Genomic DNA, 25,112 nt, shown 5'->3' on the forward strand with positions numbered 1-25,112 from the left:
TGCGGTTGTATCTCTCAATCAACAGAAGCAGTTTCTGTATATCTTTTTTTCCAGATTCATATAAGGTCACTGTGACCTTTAATTATTTAAATATAATCAATTCATCTTTGCGTCCAACAACAACATTTGTGGTAATTCCCTTCAAGCTGGAGATATCGCATCATGTTTTGTGCGGTCAAAGTGACTCTGACCTTTCATCACTAAAATCTAATCAGTCAATCAGTTGGATCAGTTAACAAGTGAATGATTCCCTCAAGGTGTTTTGAAGATAGTGAATTCACAAGGCAAAACATGTGCTTTGTGCCATCACAGAGTCCTTGACCTTGACCACCAAATTCTAATCTCATCATCCTTGAGTCCAAGTGAATATGTTTACCAAATTTCTAGAAATCGATATTGAGTTCACAAGAATGGGACGTATGGATGGCCAACCCAAAAACATTATCCCTCCGGCCACTGGCTCGCGACATTGTTGAGGCATAAAAAGCTGTGGATCAATGGTTCAGTGTGTAATATTTAAGCGAAAGGGATCTATTGGCAAAAAATGCATGATACACTTTTTGTTTATTATTAAAATCTTTATTAGCACATTTACTTTACTAGGTCACAGGCAGGGGTCTCCTCGGCATCAATTAATAATTAAAATGCATTAACTGGTAACTGATGCACCACTATGAAGATTGATACATGTTGAGGGAAACTTGGCACTCAATGCAGGTATGAGGTATATTTCAATATTAGAAATGATTATTAGTGGAAAAAACATGCAGCAAAAAGTGCACGAATAATAAGAAAAGGAAAGCGTTACACACAGATTAATATTGTGTATGTGTGGGTTTTGTTTGGGTTCTGTTGTTTCCTGTTTATTTGATCTCTATTTCTCGGTATTAGAAAATTAACAAAGGCAAAAGAGACAAGCTGCTAATGCCTAAAAATAACACACACACGCTATCAAACACTAGTATATGTATCAATGTTTCCCTGCTCTTGTGATATGAACTGAATGCGATACAAGTGCAGAGAAAGGACTGGGCCAATCCATTCGCTAAAACTAAAAAGCCTGAGGTCAACATCAATATCTTTCACAAAAAACATTTACAGTACAACTCAAAGTTTATTCAAGCTTCCATATATTAATTATTAATTTTTTTTCCATAGATTTGATGGCGATTTTAGTTTTTTGTGTGAAACTTACAAATATTAAATAGAGTGAACGGAGAGGCAGAAAACCGTGTGGGCTCATTTTTAAGCTTCTACCAACAAGTGTTGTTATCTTTTCACAAAATTAGACAATGTACAGTTTACATGCAGAAATTGATATAAATACCCATGAGAATCACAATTATTACAATATCAATACAAAGAAGTATGTGAGGTCGAAAAGTTTGCAGATACATTCAAATGCACAGTGTATTGTTGTTTAGAAAATCAATCACTTCAGTTTCAGTCAATCTGAATGAATCGTACCAAATTGGAATAACGTAATAGAATATCCATCTGAATATATATTAAGTATATGTATGTAATCATCACTTTGAAGCTCTAAAATCTTAAAATTGACAAAAACAACACAATCATTTAAGATTATGTTTTGTCTTACATGAGCTCCTCTCCCATCAAGCACAAGTCATACTGAACTGCTACAGTACTTTTTCATATTGTTATATTCATTGTTCGATCAGAACCAACAACAAGGACAGGTCAGTGTTTTCACTACAAGGTCAGATTCTCCTCCTCCGTGGCGGCCCCCTTCACACTGTGGTTTTCAGATGTTGATTTATCTCCTCTGTGGACGATTTAGATTAGTTAAAAATCTACATTTGTTGAACTACATATCATCCAGTTTATTACCACACTAACCCGGAAACTGCCATAAAAGTCCAATATCTTATTTCCACAAAGTCCAAATGAAATAAAAACGTTCATATACTACAGTAATGTCATTGTGTGAGTATGTGTGCATATGAGACCTATACATTAATATTTACTTATTATTATTATTATTATTGAAATAATTACAGGATATTTTTATTCATATCATGCAACGAGTGATGCACCATTCAACTGCTTGTGTAACATGATTAAAACTAGGTTGTTTTAAGGTCTTGTCCATAATCACAAAGAACTCTTACAATTTGACTGGGTTTATTTATTTAAATAAAAAAGCAGTGTCCTCTAGTGGCCAGCAGCAAGATGACAGAAAAAACAGTGTCGTAACAATGTTGAAACGCTCAAATGAATTGCCTTCAACCTCAACCAATGTGTTTACCTCTTTTGGGCTTCAGATCAAATGTTCAGAAAAAGTATTTGCTCAGGCTACCCAGTCTGAGAAGACATCTGAAGAATAAATACTCCCGTTTAAAGATTTTCCATCACAGTAAGTTGTGTTCTAGACTTACAGATATACAATACATCTTATGATCTTAACAATATAGACCTAGAATTACCACCACATGGCTCTATGCCTTCACTAACCAGGGCAGTTTCCACCTACATCAATGTTTGTAGGCTTGACCTCTGGAATATGATCTCTGGCATATAATCAGTTGAACTTTATTCCCAGTGACAACATTCAAAATTGAAAGAAATTTCCTAAAGGCCGATTTTAGATACGTCCAAAAGTTTGAAACAAGATTTTTAAGGTCTCCTTGATCTTTGACCACTATTGACTTCTATTTAATTAATCTGTGAGTGGCTGTCATGGAATCACAAAAAATGGATTACATTTCTGTATCGTTATCATACCTGAATCCTTCAAACTTTCTTTCTCGGTACGAATCTCCTTTCTTCATTAAGTAGAGAAGGACCATGTCACAGAAGAAAGCTCCCTGTTAAATGAAGTGTTATTCAGTGATTAGGCGTAAAAGGGAAAACACACAGAGAACATTATTCATGGTACTTACAGCTCCCATTAAAGCCAGACCTGATGCAACATTGATTGTTGTTGGGATGATGCTGAACTTCCCGGCCTACGAACGACAGCAGAAATATAAGAATGTGTGTCGAAACTCCTGAATCCTAATCTCAAATAAAATCCTATATTCCACTTGAATAAAAACCCACAGATGAAAGACCATGAAAAATGCATCTTCCGTACCTTCCCATGCACCATGATGTTAAATCGGACCCCATAGACTTTGAATAGAGATCGAAATCCCTCACCAGCTGCATTTTTAAAATACCGAGTGTGTCTTTTGGAAAGAATAAAAAAAAAGAATATGCAGGTATAACTTGTTGTTGGAGAAATGTATATTTCATAAATGATAAATAAAGTTAATAAATGTATGAAAAGAAAGGGTGATATTTGCCAGGACAATATGGCTACATGGACAATGGCAGTATGTCTGTCGTGGGGCTCACCTGAAGTTAAATCCTGATGCGATGGTCTTGTTTGAGATGCTGATGTCCAGACGAGTGAAAACGTATTGTGGGTGGCAGTGAGAGTAACCTTTGTCAAGGTCACAGTCCCAATGTATCATAATGCCAATAGAGCCGCCCTGTAAAACACAACACATTTGAACATGTGTGGAATCAAGCGCATGTCCATTATTATTCAAACCAACTTAATTTAGGCTGGACCAAATTCTAAGACTGTTTTATCAAAGTTTCTACAGTCATGAGAGAGAGAGAGAGAGAGAGAGAGAGAGAGAGAGAGAGAGAGAGAGAGAGAGAGAGAGAGAGAGAGAGAGAGAGAGAGAGAGAGAGGATGTATTGATTTGATTCATTAATGAAATTATATAAAAATGTGTTGTCCCCCTGCGTTGCAACTGATTCTTGAAAAAATTCGTAGGCAATATAATATCCATCAGAAAAAGCAGTGATGAAGTTCATTTGTATCTTAGATCTGATTCTGGCTGCACCTGTGACTTGTCGTGATTTTGAATAGCTGAAGGTAAAGTTTAAGATTTGTAACAATGACTCTTGACGATATGCAGTAAAAATACTAACATATGTTGCCATGTCGTTGAACGCGTATCCGGCTCGCTGGGTGATGTCTCCCAGACGGAAGATGGGGCAGTACGGGTGGAGCTCCTCATCATATCTGCATTTCTTCAAATAGGAGTCATCAGTTGTTTCAAGTACATTGGACCTCAGAGTTGAGAAATGCACACACACACACACACACACACACACACACACACATACACAGACACACACAGCAGTGCAGAGTGTATAAATGAGTGAGCAGTGACAAAGTAGCACATTGTGACGTAACATCGAGAAGAGGACTTACTTTGAAAATTCGAACTTCGGAAATTGGATGAAATTCTTGATGTAGATGGTGAAGTTTTCTGCGTTTGTCAGCAGAGGCCCTCTGTTTAAAAAACAACAACGATGAACTGAACAAAAATCCACATATTCTGTACATTGGTAAGAAAATGTGCTGTTGCAGGTCAGGATATGTAGTTGCTATCATACAGTGTATCTATAGATGGATGACAAAATGGCTGAAGAGAAGCCAACGCTTCTGGATCACAATGTGTTGGCTGACTGCAGAACAGGTTATACACCCTGCCTCCTCCAAGTCAGTGGATGGGACATGGACCAAACTAAAAGGTCAAAATGCAAATCAAATAGATTTATCTAAGATGGTTTCTGTCTTTTAAGGTAGTTCAGTCAGACAACTCACGTTCAACGTTTATTGCAGCAGTAGAAAAGGTTTAGTGTTTGGAGTCCAGGCTCCAACTTAATCACTCCAAGATATGATTCCACAGGAATGATGGGAGTGATGAGCAAATACTTGTAACCCCCCGTTGGAGCCCACAGGTGAATGCTGGGCTGGTGGAGGGGCTGCAGCAACTGGTAGCAATAATGCAGTAGCAGTGCGAACAAAGGGGATGATGGGAAATTTATCTATGCTTAAAAAGACCACCTGATAAGGTGGGTGTGTATTATAGATGGTTGTGGAGAGTGAGGCATGTCACATGATGTATGTCACATGATTGGAGCAGCGCAGCTAGGGTTTGCTGCCTGAACTAGCTCGCAGGCGTTGCTCCATATTTATCACTCTCATGTTCAGTGCTCATTTTTGGCAGTAAGTTTAAGAGACTGACTCGATATTTGCCAAGTGTGTGTATTGGCAGGACCTCAATACCAGGGCTCTAACCCCCCATGACTAAGGCACCGACTCTGGCTGCAAATGAACATCGCTGCGAGATGGCAGCTTTTATATTTTATCTATGGTTACTATTCATAAGCACTTATTCTACTATTGTTTTGACTTGTTGTAATGTGTTTTTATGTCTGTCTCTTGTATTAATTTTCTTTAACGTAATCCAAAGCATTGTGAAAGCCAAAGCTCATCGATCTGAAAACTGTCAGGTGGGAATCTTGCATCAAAGAAAACTTACTGGTTGTTTATACACAAATAAACGTTTAAACATACTGTATAATAAAAAATAAACAAAAAAACCCTGGATGTGCAAGGATTTACCTATGTGATCAACTCCATTCAATTATTGAAAACAGATAAATAATTTCAGTGTTTGAGTTTATATGGTGTGACTCGGTTGCTTCTTACTGTGGTTTGAATTTTCTTTCGATGGGACACCAGCCATAGATTTCACAGGTTCCAGTGGAGTTCACATCTTCTCTTAGGCACCGGCCACTCATAATCCCTTCAGGAAAAGAGCAATATAAACCATGTGACGTTATCCACCTCATCACATATGAAAAGGCACAATATCTAAGTTCCTTCTGCAAAGATATAGACAGACTATAGAACTGGTTCGAACAGGAAACCTGACTTTATTTACAAATTAATTTAGCACATAGCTTTGGACAGATAGAAACTAACACAGACTTAAATATACAGTAGAATCAATAAAAGAATGTGACTCACTTACCATTACCAGCCACTACCATCTTTCCCTCTGCACAGTCCTTGTCATCTCGACAGTGGCCATCCAGCACTTTTGAACTCTGGAAACAAACGCCACAGAAAAAGACAAAAATCTCAAATAAACCTAAAAAAGCTTGAATCATGAGGAGATTCTACTGATGTGATTCCTCACATGATCATCTGAGCTCCTGATTTTTTCTGTCAAACATGTCCAGCAACAAGCGGATTGAAATTATAGTTCACACTATCATCATCAGACCTGAATATAAAATAAAATAAAGTCCGTTGAATCCCATGATTGAAAAATACACAAACATTCTCCACTCAACACATAACATAAAAAGTCACCTATGGAACCTCTTTATACTTATGCCTAAATATCTGGCTCAACTTACTGTACTTGTATATTTTTTATATTGTAGTAATATTTCAACATTTCCGTTTGTTTTGTTTTTATTTTCAATCAAATCTAGTTTGATGTTACCTCCTGTGACTAAATGATGGTTAAATGTTCCCTTTGTATGAACTGAAAACATATTTTATTAGAGTGTGCCATTGTGTTTCAAACAGGAAACCTAACTATAACTGTAGGCCTGTGGCCAATCCGAGTGTATCACTTTACTGCGTGTAAATATCTTCTGTTGTAAATAAAGTTTGAAAGCAGTGTAAGTGGAGTCCAATTTTTTTCACGCCATGGTTCACCTTTCCTAACTCCTTATGGCTTCGGGTCAAGGACGAGTGGTAGGAATCAAGATTTTTTTTCACTTTTCGACTGAGCCGTAGAATCACTGCACCATGCTCCTTACACCAAGTGCTGAGGTAAAACAATTAGAGCCTCTGGTGTTCCTGCTGTTTCCCCCCCTCCCTTGTGTTTGTTGTTGGTCTCCTGTTTGTCTCTCTCTTTGTTTGATTGTCTGGGTGTGGTTGTCCAGTTCCCTCCTCCTCCTGTTTACCTGCACCAATTCACTTCAACCCCCCAACAAGCTCCTGCAGAATTTAAACCATGCTCTTTACTCTGCTCTTTGGCAGATCGTCACTTTGCCAACGTGGTTCTCCTCGACCTCCTCACTTTAGAGATGTGCCTTGAGTTCTTCTCCTGGGTCCTGAAACTCTAATTAAATCATAACATCATTTTCATATCATTTTCAATTGGAAGCTCATCATTTAACTGAGCAATTCCTACTTTAACTTTACGTTAGCATGTTTACGTTCTATTGATTTCTGTTTATGTATCCAATTTACTGGCTCATATCTTTTAAAAACATTCTGAGTATAAATATCATAGAAACGGGGTGAAATATTTACAGATTTTATAACAAGCAAGTCAGAGCTTGACGACACTGCAGGCCCAACTTCACCTGGGACTATCACCCATTGGACGGTATCGGCTGTCAATTACATGGCCTCCATGCCCAAATGCAAACAGTGCTTTTTCGTCTATTTTACTCAAATAAACCCTACACCCTAAAAATGTATATCATGTAAGTAAACGTGAATCTAGTAATTGAGACCATGAATCCTTAGGAAAATGTTCACTGACATTATAAATCAAGTGAGAATTATGATAATTTTCTCTATAGAAACTGACTTTTTGCCTTCAGTGAAGTCGCCCTCTAGTGGTAATTCACAGGGGTCCACTTTTAAATGCCTGTAGTGCATGGTTTGAAATAGTCCCCTTAGTAGGTGGGAGGACATTCAAATAATAGCTTTTTATTTTCTTGGCTCAACATTAATATGAAAGTTAAAATGTAGTTGTTGAAGAGAGTAACTGTGAATGGGAACTGGTAAGATATACAGAGCAGTGTTTTATGGCTGCACTGCTTATATAGGCAACTCTTCTGGGCAGTGGGACAGGAGACCAAGACAGGCTGAGTTTACATTCCAGGGAGTCTCTGTAAATGTCTCACTAAAGACAGAGCTGAGAGAAATGATGCACAGAATAACTGACACACACACATTCACTGAAAGTAGAAGGATGCGTCTGACTTTGTTATAACCTGTAAGTTATGATGAAGACTGAAGAAAATACAGACGAGTGCTCGTCTGACTGTGCCAATGTTCTCTGCAGATCAGCTAAAGTCTATTTTACAGCCTATTTCTCTGCTTATTGTGCACACGGTCACAACTATTTCAATTAAATTGTATTCGTTTAGAGCCAAATCCCAACCTACATTACCTAAAGGCACTTTAAGCTAAATATTAAGGCTGAGATCCAACAGTTCATTATAGCTTCATTTCTGGATAGTGGAAGGAAGTGAAGTATTTCTAAATTCCAAAGTGCCTGTAATCTGTTGCTTTCTTTTCTTCTATATACTCAAAACACACGTAGATTAAAATCAATAAAGCTGCCATTTCATTGAAGTGAGGTCAATTATACGATTTTTGTTCTATGTATGTTCACCATCCTAATTTTTAAGTGGGAGGTGTTCCTGGAAGCTTATTGGAAGAGATGAATGACGTAGCTTCAATTTTTTTATGCTTTTCATTCAGTTTTATGACGGAGCAGTTCATTTCCAGCTCTTCCACACATGGCCTACTACTGCATCTATATGAGACATGCCTGGCAGGAATACTTTTCAGATGATCAGACGTTAAAGAGTGCAGAGTAAATAAAGTAAATTTTAAATAAACATTATAAGTCACAGAGTGAGGGGGTCTTGCAGAGAGAAAACCGTTTTTCAACAACACACCATGCCCTCCAGCTCACTCAGTTTGCACCAGTGAACCTGTTTCCTTACATCAAACAAGTAGGTTTGTCTCAAAATCCAAAGGTGACGATACTGCATAAGGAAACAGTACGAAACTCAAAATTTTTTAATTTACTGAAACAACAATACTGATCATAATGTGATACGTTGGAATTTAAAGTCTGTGTATGTTGATTACCTTCACCAAAGAGTTTATGTTTGAATGTGTCTTTGTATGATCGTAGGCAGGAGTACACACAAACTACTGGATGAATTACCATGAAACTAGCTGTGAGGATGATATATGTGTCAGGGAAGAACCCATTAAATTTGGACTCGGATCCAGATCAGTGGGCATTTTTCAATACTTTCATCTTGACATATGTAGGGGAACTCTAAATTTACACTGCAGGGGCCAGAGTATAAATAAATAAATAAAATGTGCAGCGATGGTTCCTGCATCTCTTCTATTTTTTCTGCTATAATTTAGGATCTCAGATTCTCAGTAGGAGTGTTAACACATGTCCAAACTACTATGTTTTGGCCCACATACCTCAACGAATAATTGTGGTCTGCTACTGTTGATGAATTTTGTTAAGGCCACTAGGATGTCAGAAGTGCTGCATCACTGCCTGAAGTACATTTGTATGCCATCTGGCCACCATATTGCACAACTATTATAATGTATTTAAAATTAACAATGAATTCAATCTAAAATCTGATCCACACTGACAGCTCCTGTTATAGTCACTCAAAGTACCATGGTGGTCTACCATAGAATTATTCATTTACATTTGAATCAAGAGCACACAATATTCTTACCTCTGCACAGTGTCCCAGCTTCTGGTTCGGTGTCTCTAAGAAATTGGTTACAATGAACAGCACAGCTTCCCCCTACATGTAGAGGAAACACACACTGTGAAGTGGTCTTAATATAGACATTATGTCATGATGACCACTCTGCCGCTTCAGACTCTTTATCTTGAAGTGTGAAATAGTGCTGCACTGTTTTCACACAGCGATACTGTTATTCTGAACACAGCCTGAACTCAGCTCTGAACAAACGGTAACAAAATCAGCCTCTCACCAAACCTTTAAAATCATAAAGCAATGGCAGGAAGATTTTAGGATGGGGCCTTGTTAGTTGCAATGTCCTGTACATAATCGATCAGAACATTTCAGGGGGTTCTCACCAAATAAATTTCCGAGCTTGACTAATGTAATCTGTCGTTCTCTGAGACCCTCTTATCAGTTCTGGGCAGGCAAACATCTGCTTTCCTAATCGTCGCCGCCTGACCAGTAAAACTTGTCAGCCTGCCTATTATCACTGAATGCATCTTCTTATGCCCTACATCCATAAGCACACAAGCAAAGCATACAAAAAAAAAATTTGCTACCAGAAGCATGCTAAATAACACCACTTGTTAAAACTTATACGTGTGTGTGTGGAGTAATAGTCACATAGTCTGTACACACACTGGTGCTGTGGGCTAAACGTTTTCACCTGCGGTGGGATGACATAGTCCTCCGGTCCCCAAACCAGCAGCCCAGACTCGGAAGTGTTTGTCACTGACACTCCCTTCAGTTTAGTTATGATGGAGCTCTGTACGGCCTCGTCTGTTTCCTGGTAGCCTTTCTTGCTTACAAAAACCCACCTGTGGGTGAGAGCAGCTATCAACATGAACAGGTCTCGACCCACGAGCAGTTGAAATCAAAAAAAGAATCGGCTTAAAGATTAAGGTTTAAAAACCCTTTTTTAATACTCTGATTGTTTGTGTAAAACGAACAAACATGAAACTCCACATAGACAAGTTGTTTGTGGTATGAATACAGTCATTTAAAATGAAAAAAAATCTAAAGTATTGATAAGATATGTTGGATGTCGTACTGTTATAACACTGTACTATCTATTAGTTAATAATTGTTACTATGTTACATTTCTGATGCTTTGTGACTTCAGTTCTACAAAGCCTATATAGGCACAGTTTACTTTCGATGTCGGGCCTTAGAAGCCACAGAAGCACCCTATATTACGTATTGGTAATCTAAATTAGCCTATAAAACACAGATATAAGACTAACAATGAGAAACTGCTCCTGTCACTAAGCCTATAAAAGCACAGACAAAACATTTATAGTCTGTTTACTTTATAAAGCCCTGAAAATATCTCAAAGTTCAATGGGTAAACTAACTTAGGAAGATGCAGTTTATTAACCAGCCACCAAAACATTTATCTAGAGTCAAGTTTATTGTTATTTTCACTTGTATTGTTTAGACTTAATTCTCAGTTTTATTCTCTGTTCTATATATTATTTTACTAAAGCCTGGACCAAGCAGGAATCAGAATTAATAAAACATCATTATCTTATCTTATCTTAACTTGTATTGACTTATTGATAAAGACTTTATTACTCCGTTTATTTAACATATGAGATACCGTACAGGCCCAAGGTACATAATCTGTTAAATTGTGGTAGATATATGTAACAGTATATAAACATAATTCACGGTGAATAAACTCCCTTACAGAGAACAATAATTAGCTTCCTCTGCTATCTTTGATGAGTGATAACAAATATTGATGCCATAAATTCTTCATACGTTCTTCATGAGACTGTTGACTGACTTTCTTTCCATCATCAAAGATGGCAGAAGTTCATTCTTGTTTTTTGACAGATGATAACTCCAAAAGTACACTGGATGAATACTGCATAGTATTTGTGACAATAATCTAACAAGTAACTAGTAAAACAATAACATTCTCATGAAGAACTTATGGCAAAAACACTTTTATCCATCAGCAAAGTTAGCAGAAAAAGCTCAATCTTGACAGAGGATTAGTAAAAAGGGACACAGTATAAGTACTTCATAGTATTTATGTCAGTAGTCTAACTAGTAAGTCCAACTATATCACTCAAAACACTTGTTATCCCTCATCAAAGATAGCAGACGCTCATTGTTGGTCTCTGGAAGGGAATGTATTCGTCATGAATGATGTATATATACTGTTACGTATATTCAAAATTTCATTTTTATTCAAATTTGTTTGACTAAATACTCCATTGTTTTGTTTTATGTACGCTGGCACAATAATTTCCTTCCTTCTTAACTTATCTTATCTCATCTCAGCAGATAATTATTTTTTCCTTGTCAAACCAGTTTAAAGTTATCATATGATTGGAGGTAATGCATGTTGGTAAAAGAATACAAAATTAAATCGCTTACCCAATGATGTAACCGATGATCGACAACTGAATAAGTCTGTACAAAACTCCAACTCTCTTATTTTTGGCAACAATGTATTTTTCCGTCTTGTAGTCGAAGAGGGAGAGGAAACGTGCTTGTAGTAAACCTCCGGCCATCCTGCAGCAGGTAGCGGACAGAAGGCTGTCAGTGGACAGGGACGGTCCTCTCACCGTCAGTACGGCAGAGGGACCACCAACCACCTGCAGGCGTCTGGGATCCACCCTCATCAGGTCGGGGTCTGTTCGGGGTTGGTTGAACTCCTTGAGGGGCGGAGACCAAATAGCTTGTGGAAGAGAGCTGAGAAATTCCACTGGAAAAACAGCAAGTGTCAATCTCAGGCTCTGGAGCGAAAGTCAATACATTCAGTAGAATAATACATCAGCCCACCAGTTATGAATGGCGTCACTTCACCACAATCCATCCAGTAGAATACTTGGGAAGATATTTCAGTAAAATTCAACAATTTCAGGTTGGCGCTTGTGCTGTGACAAAAACTCCAAAGTTAACGTGCATTATCTTCGACTGTCCACCAGATGTCAGTGTTCACCCAGTTGAATAACAACACCTCAAACGGGCTCATAATCATATTGTATGTGATGTTGTTGGATGAAGTCCACTGACTAGTGTTGCTAGTATTATTATCAACACAAAAGTCATGATACACTTTTTGTTTATTATTAACATCTTTATTGGCACATTTACTTTACTAGGTCACAGGCAGGGGTCTCTTCTGCATCAATTAATGATTAAAATGCATTAACTGGTAACTGATGCACCACTACGAAGATTGATACATGTTGAGGGAAACTTGGCACTCAATGCAGGTATGAGGTATATTTCAATATTAGAAATTATTGTTAGTTGAGAAAACATGCAGTAAAAAGTGGATGAATAATAAGAAAAGGAAAGCGTTACACACAGATTAATACTGTGTATGTGTGGGTTTTGTTTGGGTTCTGTTGTTTCCTGCTTATTTGATCTCTATATCTCGGTATTAGAAAAAAAACACAGGCAAAAGAGACAAGCTGCTAATGCCTAAAAATAACAAACACGTTATCAAACTCTAGTCTGTGTATCAATGTTTCCCTGCTCTTGTGATATGAACTGAATGCGGTTCAAGTGCAGAGAAAGTACTGGGCCAATCCATTCGCTAAAACTAAAAAGCCTGAGGTCAACATCAATATCTTTCACAAAAAAACATTTACAGTACACCTCAACAGATTATTGACGCTTCCATATATAAAAAAAATTTACAGTAGATTTGATGCAAGTTTTTGTGTGAAAACTTACAAATATTAAATAGAGTGCAGGGAGAGGCAGAAAACCGTGCGGGCTCATTTTGAAGCTTCTACCAACAAGTGTTATCATTTCAGAAAATTTGACAGTTTACATGCGGAAATTAATATAAATTCCCATGAGTCACAATTATTACAATTATCAATACAAAAAAGTATGTGATGTCGAAAATTTTGTAGATACATTCAAATGCACAGTGTGTTGTTGTTGTTTAGAAAATCAATCACTTCAGTTTCAGTCAATCTGAATGAATCGTACTAAATGTGGAATATCCTTATAGAATATCCATCTGAATATATATTAAGTATAAGTAAGTAATCATCACTTTGAAGCTCTAAAATCTCTAAAATATACCAAAAAAAACAATAATTTAAGATGATGTTTTGTCTTACATGAGCTCCTCTCCCGTCAAGCACAAGTCATACTGAACTGCTACAGTACTTTTTCATATTGTTATATTCATTGTTCGATCAGAACCAACAACAAGGACAGGTCAGTGTTTTCACTACAAGGTCAGATTCTCCTCCTCCGTGGCGGCCCCCTTCACACTGTGGTTTTCAGATGTTGATTTATCTCCTCTGTGGACGATTTAGATTAGTTAAAAATCTACATTTGTTGAACTACATATCATCCAGTTTATTACCACACTAACCCGGAAACTGCAGTCAAAGTCCAATATCTTATTTTCACATAGTCCAAATAAAATAAAAACGTTCATATGCTACAGTAATGTCATTGTGTGAGTATGTGTGCATATGAGACCTATACATTAATATTTACTTATTATTATTATTATTATTGAAATAATTACAGGATATTTTTATTCATATCATGCAACGAGTGATGCACCATTCAACTGCTTGTGTAACATGATTAAAACTAGGTTGTTTTAAGGTCTTGTCCATAATCACAAAGAACTCTTACAATTTGACTGGGTTTATTTATTTAAATAAAAAAGCAGTGTCCTCTAGTGGCCAGCAGCAAGATGACAGAAAAAACAGTGTCGTAACAATGTTGAAACGCTCAAATGAATTGCCTTCAACCTCAACCAATGTGTCTACCTCTTTTGGGCTTCAGATCAAATGTTCAGAAAAAGTATTTGCTCAGGCTACCCAGTCTGAGAAGACATCTGAAGAATAAATACTCCCGTTTAAAGATTTTCCATCACAGTAAGTTGTGTTCTAGACTTACAGATATACAATACATCTTATGATCTCAACAATATAGACCTAGAATTACCACCACATGGCTCTATGCCTTCACTAACCAGGGCAGTTTCCACCTACATCAATGTTTGTAGGCTTGACCTCTGGAATATGACAGAGGCTGGACTATAATCAGTTAAACTTTATTCCCAGTGACAACATTCAAAATTTTAAGAAATTTCCTAAAGGCCGATTTTACATACGTCCAAGAGTTTGAAACAAGATTTTTAAGGTCTTGATCTTTGACCACTATTGACTTCTATTTAATTAATCTGTGAGTGGCTGTCATGGAATCACAAAAAATGGATTTCTGTATTGTTATCATACCTGTATCCTTCAAACTTCCTTTCTCGGTAAGAATCACCTTCCTTCATTAAGTAGAGAAGGACTATGTCACAGAAGAAAGCTCCCTGTTAAATGAAGTGTTATTCAGTGATTAGGCTGTCGTAACAGGGAAAACAATCAGAGGACATTATTCATGGTACTTACAGCTCCCATTAAAGCCAGACCTGATGCAACATTGATTGCTGTTGGGATGATGCTGAACTTCCCGGCCTACGAACGACAGCAGAAATATAAGAATGTGTGTCGAAACTCCTGAATCCTAATCTCAAATAATTCCTATATTTCACTTAAATAAAAACCCATGCACCATGATGTTAACTCGGACCCCATAGACTTTGAATAGAGATCGAAATCCCTCACCAGCTGCATTTTTAAAATACCGAGTATGTCTGTTGGAAAGAATAAAAAAAAGAATGCAGGTTTAACTTATATTTCATTCATGATAAATTAAGTTAATTAAATGTATGAAAAGAAAGGGTGATATTTGCCTAGACAATATGGCTACATGGACAATGGCAGTGTGTCTGTCGTGGGGCTCACCTGAAGTTAAATCCTTCTGCGATGGTCTTGTTTGAGATGCTGATGTCCAGACGAGTGAAAAAGTATTGTGGGTGGCAGTGAGAGTAACCTTTGTCAAGGTCACAATCCCAATGTATCATAATGCCAATGAAGCCGCCCTGTAAAACACAACACATTTGAACATGTGTGGTAATCAAACGCATTTTAATAATTATTTAACCCAACTGAATTTAGCTTGGACAAAATTCCAAGACTGTTTTATCAAAGTCTCTACAGTCGAGAGAGAGAGAGAGAGAGAGAGAGAGAAGAGGACTTACTTTGAAAATTCGAACTTCGGAAATTGGATGAAATTCTTGATGTAGATGGTGAAGTTTTCTGCGTTTGTCAGCAGAGGCCCTCTGTTTAAAAAACAACAACGATGAACTGAACAAAAAGCCACATATTCTGTACATTGGTAAGAAAATGTGCTGTTGCAGGTCAGGATATGTAGTTGCTATCATACAGTGTATCTATAGATGGATGACAAAATGGCTGAAGAGAAGCCAACGCTTCTCGATCACAATGTGTTGGCTGACTGCAGAACAGGTTATACACCCTGCCTCCTCCAAGTCAGTGGATGGGACATGGACCAAACTAAAAGGTCAAAATGCAAATCAAATAGATTTATCTAAGATGGTTTCTGTCTTTTAAGGTAGTTCAGTCAGACAACTCACGTTCAAACATTTATTGCAGCAGTAGAAGAGGTTTAGTGTTTGGAGTCCAGTCTCCAACTTAATCACTCCAAGATATGATTCCACAGGAATGATGGGAGTGATGAGCAAATACTTGTAACCCCCCGTTGGAGCCTACAGGTGAATGCTGGGCTGGTGGAGGGGCTGCAGCAACTGGTAGCAATACTGCAGTAGCAATGCGAGCAAGGGGGATGATGGGAAATTTTTCTCTGCTTAAAAAGACCACCTGATAAGGTGGGTGTGTATTATAGATGGTTGTGGAGAGTGAGGTATGTCACATGATGTATGTCACATGATTGGAGCAGCGCAGCTAGGGTTTGCTGCCTGAACTAGCTCGCAGGCGTTGCTCCATATTTATCACTCTCTTGTTCAGTGCTCATTTTTGGCAGTAAGTTTGGTTTTAATTAAACGTCATGATTAACAGCAAAGAGACTGACTCGATATTTTCCAAGTGTGTGCATACCAGGGCTCTAACCCCCCATGACTAAGGCACCGACTCTGGCTGCAAATGATCATCGCTGCGAGATGGCAGCTTTTATATTTTATCTATGGTAGTACTTTTCATAAGCACTTATTCTACTAGTGTTTTGACTTGTTGTAAAGTTCTTTTATGTCTGTCTCTTGGATTAATTTTCTTTAACGTAATCCAAAGCATTGTGAAAGCCAAAGCTCATCGATCTAAAAACTGTCAGGTGGGAATCTTGCATCAAAGAAAACTTACTGGTTGTTTATACACATAAACGTTCAACCATACTGTATAATAAAAGATAAACAAACACAAAAAAACATTGAATGTGCAAGGATTGACCTATGTGATCAACTCCATTCAATTATTGAAGGTAGATCAATGTTAAAGTTTATATGATGTGACTCCGTTCCTTCTTACTGTGGTTTGAATTTTCTTTCGATGGGACACCAGCCATAGATTTCACAGGTTCCAGTGGAGTTCACATCTTCTCTTAGGCACCGGCCACTCATAATCCCTTCAGAAAAAGAGCAGAATAAACCGTGTGACGTTATCCACCTCATCACATATGAAAAGGCACAATGTCTAAGTTCCTGCTGCAAAGATATAGACAGACTTATAGAACTGGTTCGAACAGGAATCCTGACTTCATTTACAAATTAATTTAACTTACATTTAGCACATAGCCTTGGACAGACAGAAACTAACACAGACTTAACAATACAGCAGAATCAATAAATGAATGTGACTCACTTACCATTACCAGCCACTATCATCTTTCCCTCTGCACAGTCCTTGTCATCTCGACAGTGGCCATCCAGCACTTTTGAACTCTGGAAACAAACGCCACAGAAAAAGACAAAAATCTCAAATAAACCTAAAAAAGCTTGAATCATGAGGTGATTCTACTGATGTGATTCCTCACATGATCATCTGGGCTCCTGATTTTTTCTGTCACACATGTCCAGCAACAAGCGGATTGAAATTATAGTTCACACTATCATCATCAGACCTGAATATAAAATAAAATAAAGTCTGTTGAATCCCATGATTGAAGAATGCACAAACATTCTCCACTCAACACATAACATAAAAAGTAACCTATGGAACCTCTTTATACTTATGTCTAAATATCTTTCTCAACTAACTGTACTTGTATATTTCTTATATTGTAGTAATATTTCAACATTTCATTCCTGTTTGTTTGGTTTTTATTTTCAATCACATCTAGTTTGATGTTATCTTCTGTGAGTAAATAAAGGTTAAATGTTGTGTAAACTGAAAACATATTTTTTTAGAGCGTGTCATTGTGTTTCAAACAGGAAACTTAACTATAACTGTAGGCCTGTGGCCAATCAGAGTGTCACTTTACTGCGTGTAAATCTTCTGTCATAAATAAAGTTTGAAAACAGTGTAAGTTTTTCACGCCATGGTTCACCTTTCCTAACTCTTTATGGCTTCGGGTCAAGGATGAGTGGTTGTAATCGAGATTTTTTTTCACTTCCTGACTGAGCCTTGGAATCACTGCACCATGCTCCTTACACCAAGTGCTTAGGTAAAACAATCAGAGCCTCTGGTGTTCCTGCTGTTCCCCCTCCCCCCCTCCCTTGTTGTGGTTGTTGGTCTCCTGTTTGTCTCCCTCTTGGTTTGATTGTCTGGGTGTGGTTGTCCAGTTCCCTCCTCTTCCTGTTTACCTGCACCACTTCACTTCATCCCCTCAACAAGCTCCTGCAGAATTTAAACCATGCTCTTTACTTAAGGTTCTCCTCGACCTTCTCACTTTAGAGATGTGCATGTCTCTTGAGTTCTTCTCCTGGGTCCTGAAACTCTAATTAAATAACTTAATTTTTCATTTTCATATAATTTTAAATTGGAAGCTCATCATTTAAGTGAGCAATTCCTACTTTAACTTTGCATCAGCATGTTTTATAGAAACAGATTTTTTGCCTTGAGTGAAGTCGCCAACTGGTGGCAATTCAAAAGAATGCAGGGTTTTAGGCCCTTCCTCGTTGGCTTCACTTTTTACCGGGGTCCGGTTTTAAATGCCTATAGTGCATGGTTTGAAACAGTCCCCTTAGGAGGACTTTCAAATGAAAAGCTTTTTATTTTCTTGCCTCAACATTAATATGAAAGTTAAAATGTGGTGGTTGAAAGAGAGTAACTGTGAATGGGAACTGGTAAGATATACAGAGCAGTGTTTTATGGCTGCACTGCTTATATAGGCAACTCTTCTGGGCAGTGGGACAGGAGACCAAGACAGGCTGAGTTTACATTCCAGGGAGTCTCTGTAAATGTCTCACTAAAGACAGAGCTGAGAGAAATGATGCACAGAATAACTGACACACACATTCACTTATAGTAGAAGGAGGCGTCTGACTTTGTTATAACCTGTAAGTTATGATGAAGACTGAAGAAAATACAGACGAGTGCTCGTCTGACTGTGCCAATGTTCTCTGCAGATCAGCTAAAGTCTATTTTACAGCCTATTTCTCTGCTTGTTGTGCACACAGTCACAACTATTTCAATTAAATTGTATTCGTGTAGAGCCAAATCCCAACCTCAATTACCTAAAGGCACTTTAAGCTAAATATTAAGGCTGAGACCCAACATTTCATTATAGCTTCATTTCTGGATAGTGGAAGGAAGTGAAGTCTTTCTAAATTCCAAAGTGCCTGTAATCTGTTGCTTTCTTATCTTCTACAAACTCAAAACACACTTAGATTAAAATCAATAAAGCTGCCATTTCATTGATTGTAGGTCATTTATACGATTTTAGTTTAATGTCTGTTCACCATCCTGGATTTTTTAAGGTGTTCCTGGAAGCTTATTGGAAGAGATGAATGACGAAGCTTCAATTTTTTTATGCTTTTCATTCAGTTTTATGACGGAGCAGTTCATTTCCAGCTCTTCCACACATGGCCTACTACTGCATCTATATGAGACATGCCTGGCAGGAATACCTTCCAGATGATCAGATGTTAATTAGTGCAGAGTAAATAAAGTAAATTTTAAATAAACATTATAAGTCACTGTGACTTATAATGTAGAGAGAAACCCGTTTTATATGGCACACCATGCCCTCCATTTCACTCAGTTTGCACCAGTGAACCTGTTTCCTTACATCAAACAAGTAGGTTTGTCTCAAAGGTGACGATACTGCATAAGACAATAGTACGAAACTCAAGAAATGTTAACTTACTGAAACAATGATACTGATCATAACGTGGTACATTGGAATTTAAAGTCTGTGTATGTTGATTACCTTCACCAAGGAGTTTATGTTTTAATGTGTCTTTGTACGATCGTAGGGAGTATGCACAAACTACTGGGTGAATTACCATGAAACCTGCTGTGAGGATGATTTATGTGTCAGGGAAGAACCCATTAAATTTTGACTTGGATCCAGATCAGGGGGCATTTTTCAACACTTTCATCTTGACATGAAGGGGAACTTTAAATTTCCACTGCAGGGGCCAGGGTATAAATAAATAAAATGTTTTTCTCCCCAAAAAAGTCCCTGGTTGGGAGGTATTGCTTTTCAAAAGTACTGAAATCTTTGGGGTGGGGCTTTCACTGTCCTAATATACCTGATTGGTTGAGAATGCTAGCATTTTATTTCAGCCACCACTTTTAAAAACTTGTAGCTACTTGTTTAAAAAAAATAAATACAACAAAATTCAGGAACACCTGAGTAACAAATACAATTAGGAACATGGGAGACAGAAGTGTTGAAATGCTGTAAGCTTCCATTCCGCGCCAATGTTAATTAATTGCGCGATCTGCAGCGATGGTTTCGGCATCTCTTCAAATTTTTTCTGCTCGCCACGAGAGAATTGGGCCAGTAAACACATGAAAATCGATTTTAAATGATAGAAATTATATATTATATATGATATAAATGATCAAATATGAATCCCATACTTTTCAATTCCTGCTGTTTCTGTATGGAGTTTCAATTTCCCTGATTTTTTCCACCGCATAATTAAATTTACCCATTTGGCCATCCACTGTCCACTACAGAGTGAAGTTAGAAAACTGCGATCGTGCCGATAATATATCTGTAGCGAAGAAGACATGTAACACACTGCCCCCTCACTGAGTGTTACGGGGTGCTGGTTGCCAGGTCATTCAATTGTAATAAATATTTAATACATAGCATTATTGCGCTTAAATCGGTGCTTTACATAGTCAGGCAATTTACACAGCCGATAAGATGATTTTAACTGGAGATATGTGTTTCCCATACATACAGACAGACAGACGGACGTTTGTGGAATTAGTAGGTCGAGTTCAGCCAAAATATAGGATCTCAGATTCCTTCCACTTTTTTTAGTTGGTAGGAGTAACCCTAACCCCACAAACTACTGTTATTCTATAAAATGTATTTATTTAAATCTGTACAGAGCAAGATTGTTTTGGCCCAGATTTGGCCCACATACCTCAATGAATAATGGTGGTCTGCTACTGTTTGCCAGATCTGTTCCACAACAAGTAAGCCATAGCAATACTGCATGTCAACCAAGTGCCAAAATGGCCCAAATTTGTTTTGTGCTATTTGGGCCATGTTCAACGTTTGCCACATCTGGACTATATCTTGCAGAGAGCACTGCATGTTTGCCAAAAAGGGGCCACATTTGTGGATATTTGGGCCACAGGGAGGTCAGAAGTGCTGCATCACTCCCTGAATTGACGGACATTTGTATGCTATCTGGGCACCATATCGCACAACTTATATTCTTACCTCTGCACAGTGTCCCAGCTTCTGGTTCGGTGTCTCTAAGAAATTGGTTACAATGAACAGCACAGCTTCCCCCTACATGTAGAGGAAACACACACTGTAAAGTGGTCATAATATAGACATCATGTCATGATGACCACTCTGCCGCCTCAGACCCTTTATCTTGAAGTGTGAAATAGTGCTGCACTGTTTTCACACAGCGTTACTGTTAAGGCCGATATATGCTACTCCGTTTTGACGCATTCGGACACATGGGAACGCCCCCCGGCACCGCGGAGAGCTCTTCGTGCACCTCCGATTTTTCTAACTACACGTCGGCATGGCGGAGAGCCTAGGGATAGCCCTTGGATGTGATTGGTCCGCTAACGACAGCATTTCCGAATCCTAAAACTTCCTGTTTCATTCCCTATATCACAAGAAACCCAAACACAACTACGATTCTACAATTCTACGATTAATGTGACAAGTGTGTTAAGCCAGCGGAGTTGTCCGGCTGAGGGTGGCTGGTTAGAGCACTAACGACATGTGTGTACTGTCACATACGGTTATAACGCCCTGTCATAACGGCGCTAGCGTGCTAGCCACCATGCTAACTTCGGTGGTAACAGCGCAAAAACCCGCTGTCACGACTTTAATTCCACGGCTATCATGACACTGTTTCTCAAATACCGTCAGAAGCACACTTGGTAGCAGTTAGTATAGGGAGTCCCTTCTGACTGTATGTGGAAGCTGGAGGGGAATCAAGCTGCCTCTGTGTAGCTTCAAGCCGTGGAATTAGCAGCGCAGTTTGGAAACAAGACCGGGGAACCGCTGCCCTAAGAAACGCATTTTGACCCGCTGGGTGTCACTTTATTTAGTTCTGTTAGTTGCCATCGTTCACTGTGTGTGAGGAAGGCCAGGAGGAGGTAAATAAACAACGACTTCTACATACAAAAAATCAGGTAGGCTTCTCTAAGCTTGTCTTCCGTTGCGCCACCTACTGTTCTGGCGGTGAATTGTTTTCAGCACCTACAGCCTTTCGGAGAACCATAAATGAAAAAGAGTCCGTCGGATCCGTGGGTCCGCCCGTCCGTAACGGATTCGGAGTAGCATATTTCAGCCTTTAGTCTGAACACAGCCTGAACTCAGCTCTGAACAAAGGTAACAAAATCAGCCTCTAACCAAACCTCTAAAATCATAAAGCTATTCGCAGATCGAAGATTTCAGGATGAGGCCTTGTTAGTTGCAATCTCCTGTACATATCAATCATACATTTCAGGGGGTTCTCACTAAATATTTTCATAGCTGGACTAACGTAATCTGCCGTTCTCTGTGACCCTTTTATTAGTTGTGGTCTCCAGGCAAACGTCTGCTTTGTCCAGCCTGTTGCAACGCCTGTGATGCTCCAAAAATGTATTAACTCATCCCGCTTCACTCAGTCAGTAATATTTGGATCCTCGTCGTCACTGCCTGACCAGTAAAACTTGTCAGCCTGCCTATTATCACTGCAGTTCTCTTATGCTCTACGTCAGAGGTCTTCAACAGGGGGTCCGTGACCCCTAGGGGGTCCGCGGAGGTACTGCAGGGGGGTCACAAAATGTTTGGTTGATTAGACAATTTTTTTAATTTTTTATATTTTTTTATTTATTTTCTAACCAATTTTTTTCCACAAATTGAAATGTCTTTAAATACACATTAACATGCATCCAACATATTGAGAGGCTGATTTGACCCTCTGCCTAACAACCTCCATCCGTCCAGGGTTAGATAAGTTGTGTGCTACCCATCAGGGTCCGAAATCTCACTAATGTGGGAGTATGTGTGCCATCCACAGATTGCTTGAGGATTCACTGTCTCTTCTGCATGTATGTTAAAAATAAAAACATGAATCTGTGAATTACTTTAATAGCTCAGTGTTGTATGCAAGATGTATGTTTATAAATGGCAGTGGCATGGACACCCTGTACCGTGCACATGTTTAAATTAAAAACATGAATATATGAACCCTTGTTCTATTTGAATAGCTTAGTATTGAATGCACAATAACAGGGTAGCTATGTTTATATATGGCACTAGGCCCAGTTTAATATAAAACACAATTTTATACAATATATATAGTAGGAGGTCCCTGCTCCATCTCTCCATCAGTTTGGGGTCCTTGGCCTGAAAAACGTTGAAGACCTCTGCTCTACGTCCATGAATTTAAGCACACATGCAAAGCATACAAAAAATGTGTTTGTTACCAGAAGCATGCTAAAAAACACCACTTGTTAAAACATATACGTGTGTTTGTGGAGTAATAGCCCACACAATGGTGCTGTGGGCTAAACATTTTCACCTGCGGTGGGATGACATAGTCCTCCAGTCCCCAAACCAGCAGCCCAGACTCGGAGGTGTTTGTCACTGACACTCCCTTCAGTTTAGTTATGATGGAGCTCTGTACGGCCTCGTCTGTTTCCTGGTAGCCTTTCTTGCTTACAAAAACCCACCTGTGGGTGAGAGCAGCTATCAACATGAACAGGTCTCGACCCACCAGCAGTTGAAATCAAAAATGGAAATCCCAAAAAAAATTGGCTTTAAGATTAAGATTTAAAACCCCCTTTTTAATACTAGATTGTTTGTGTAAAACGTACAAACAAGAAACTCAACATAGAAAAGTTGTTTGCAGTATGGATACAGGCATATAAAATGAAAAAATAAGTATTGATATAATATGCTGGATGTAGTACTGTTATAACACTGTACTATATAGTAGTTCATAATTTATTTGTTTTGTTATTTTGGTCTATGTTACATGTCTGTTGCTTTGTGACTTCAGTTCTACAAATTCTATATAAGCACAGTTTATTTACAAGGTCAATGTTTTATTCAGAGCACTAAACAAAGCACAGGAGCACCCTATATTACGTATTAGTGTGCAACGTGGTCTCATGAAACGGTTCGTAAGATATCTTACGAAAAGTTATGTACACATTTTAGTAGAGAATTCTACGAATTGCACAGCGCCTTTGCAAAACCTCTGCAGCGCTCTGATCAAGCAAGATGAAGATTGAAAACACTATATTTTAGCAATGTTTCTTAATAAAAATGCGTTTTGATGATATTTATTGCGAGATATGTTAGTTTCAGTTTCAATATTTTCATTCATGGTTAAAAAGCAAACTGCTAATATGTTCCCATCTTTTGTAGTTCTAAAGTGTTTTCACTATTATGTGAGATTGCGACCGGGAACCTTTCATGCTTTTTTAAGTTTTTTTGGTGTGAGAAAACCACCTGTTAATCAGATTTAGTTTTTCTTACTATTAAACGGTAAAATCTAGTTTTTTCAAGGTTTTGTCCCTACTCAGTGGCGCCCCCCATAAGTTTGTATTGGGTTATGGTAGTGGAGTTCAAGACCTTTCCAAAACAGTTCATACCATGTCTGTTGCATATTAAGTTTCCCTCCTGTAAGCATCAAAACTGACTCAGGGGCAAGGTCATTCCTGAGGAGCAGGAGCCATCCACAATTTTCCCTCTGACATAATGTTACTCCCGAGGTCAAGACTTTACGATGATGTCTTTGCTTTTGTTTTACGACAAAGTTTACATTTCATCTTGCTCCCAACACAGGCCCTCTGGGGTGTACTTTCTCAGACCCCATTGAGGTCCAAGCTGGATCAAATCTGTCAAAGATGTTTTAAGTGGTAATTAATGGCCAGATATGGTCAAAATATGTATGATTGGTTTATACACAATCATATGTTTGGAAAACATGAAGGCTCCCCAAAAATGACGCCAACGCATCTCAACTGCAACCTAGTAACCAAACTAATAAGTCATATACAAAATATTTTTTTTGTCTATAAGATGTTTGCTGTCATATATAGGTAGTTATTATATTACTTGATTGAAGTGTTCGTGTTTCTGATACGTCTAGCTTGATGAGTAATGTAATGCTATATAAACCGGGTGAAACGTCATGATTGACAGCTGAGACTGACTCGCAATCTGTTAAACCCACGTATTCGTGGAACCTCGGTTCTGCAGCTCCATTCCCCGATTGCTACTGAACAGCCTCA

At 38.3% G+C, this 25,112-nt stretch overlaps 1 protein-coding gene and 1 pseudogene across 1 annotated transcript; both read right to left on the minus strand.

The window, feature by feature from the left end:
• Positions 1 to 1,094: 1,094 nt before the first annotated feature.
• On the minus strand, positions 1,095 to 12,039 carry LOC128440446 (P2X purinoceptor 5). Its single transcript, XM_053423162.1, has 12 exons — positions 11,755 to 12,039; positions 10,034 to 10,184; positions 9,352 to 9,423; positions 5,847 to 5,922; positions 5,522 to 5,618; positions 4,235 to 4,315; positions 3,949 to 4,090; positions 3,361 to 3,497; positions 3,098 to 3,191; positions 2,904 to 2,969; positions 2,746 to 2,828; positions 1,095 to 1,786 (listed from the first exon to the last, which is right to left on the minus strand). The coding sequence occupies exons 1-12, from the start codon at positions 12,000 to 12,002 to the stop codon at positions 1,714 to 1,716; spliced, it is 1,320 nt and encodes a 439-aa protein (XP_053279137.1). The 5' UTR covers positions 12,003 to 12,039; the 3' UTR covers positions 1,095 to 1,713.
• A 524-nt stretch (positions 12,040 to 12,563) lies between these two features.
• LOC128439747 (P2X purinoceptor 5-like) lies at positions 12,564 to 25,086 on the minus strand (annotated as a pseudogene).
• Between the last annotated feature and the right edge of the window lie 26 nt (positions 25,087 to 25,112).

The sequence above is a fragment of the Pleuronectes platessa genome, chromosome 5, assembly GCF_947347685.1.
Source record: "Pleuronectes platessa chromosome 5, fPlePla1.1, whole genome shotgun sequence".
Lineage (NCBI taxonomy): Eukaryota > Metazoa > Chordata > Actinopteri > Pleuronectiformes > Pleuronectidae > Pleuronectes > Pleuronectes platessa.

What these genes read in the sequence shown, in the direction of transcription:
- LOC128440446 (XM_053423162.1), bottom strand. Translation starts at nt 12,002, where the DNA reads ATGAGGGTGGATCCCAGACGCCTGCAGGTGGTTGGTGGTCCCTCTGCC. An exon ending in ACTATGTCATCCCACCGCAG is followed by an intron (nt 9,424 to 10,033) that starts GTGAAAACGTTT and finishes CTCTACATGTAG; the next exon opens with GGGGAAGCTGTGCTGTTCAT. An exon ending in TCAACGACATGGCAACATAT is followed by an intron (nt 3,498 to 3,948) that starts GTTAGTATTTTT and finishes TGTGTTTTACAG; the next exon opens with GGCGGCTCTATTGGCATTAT.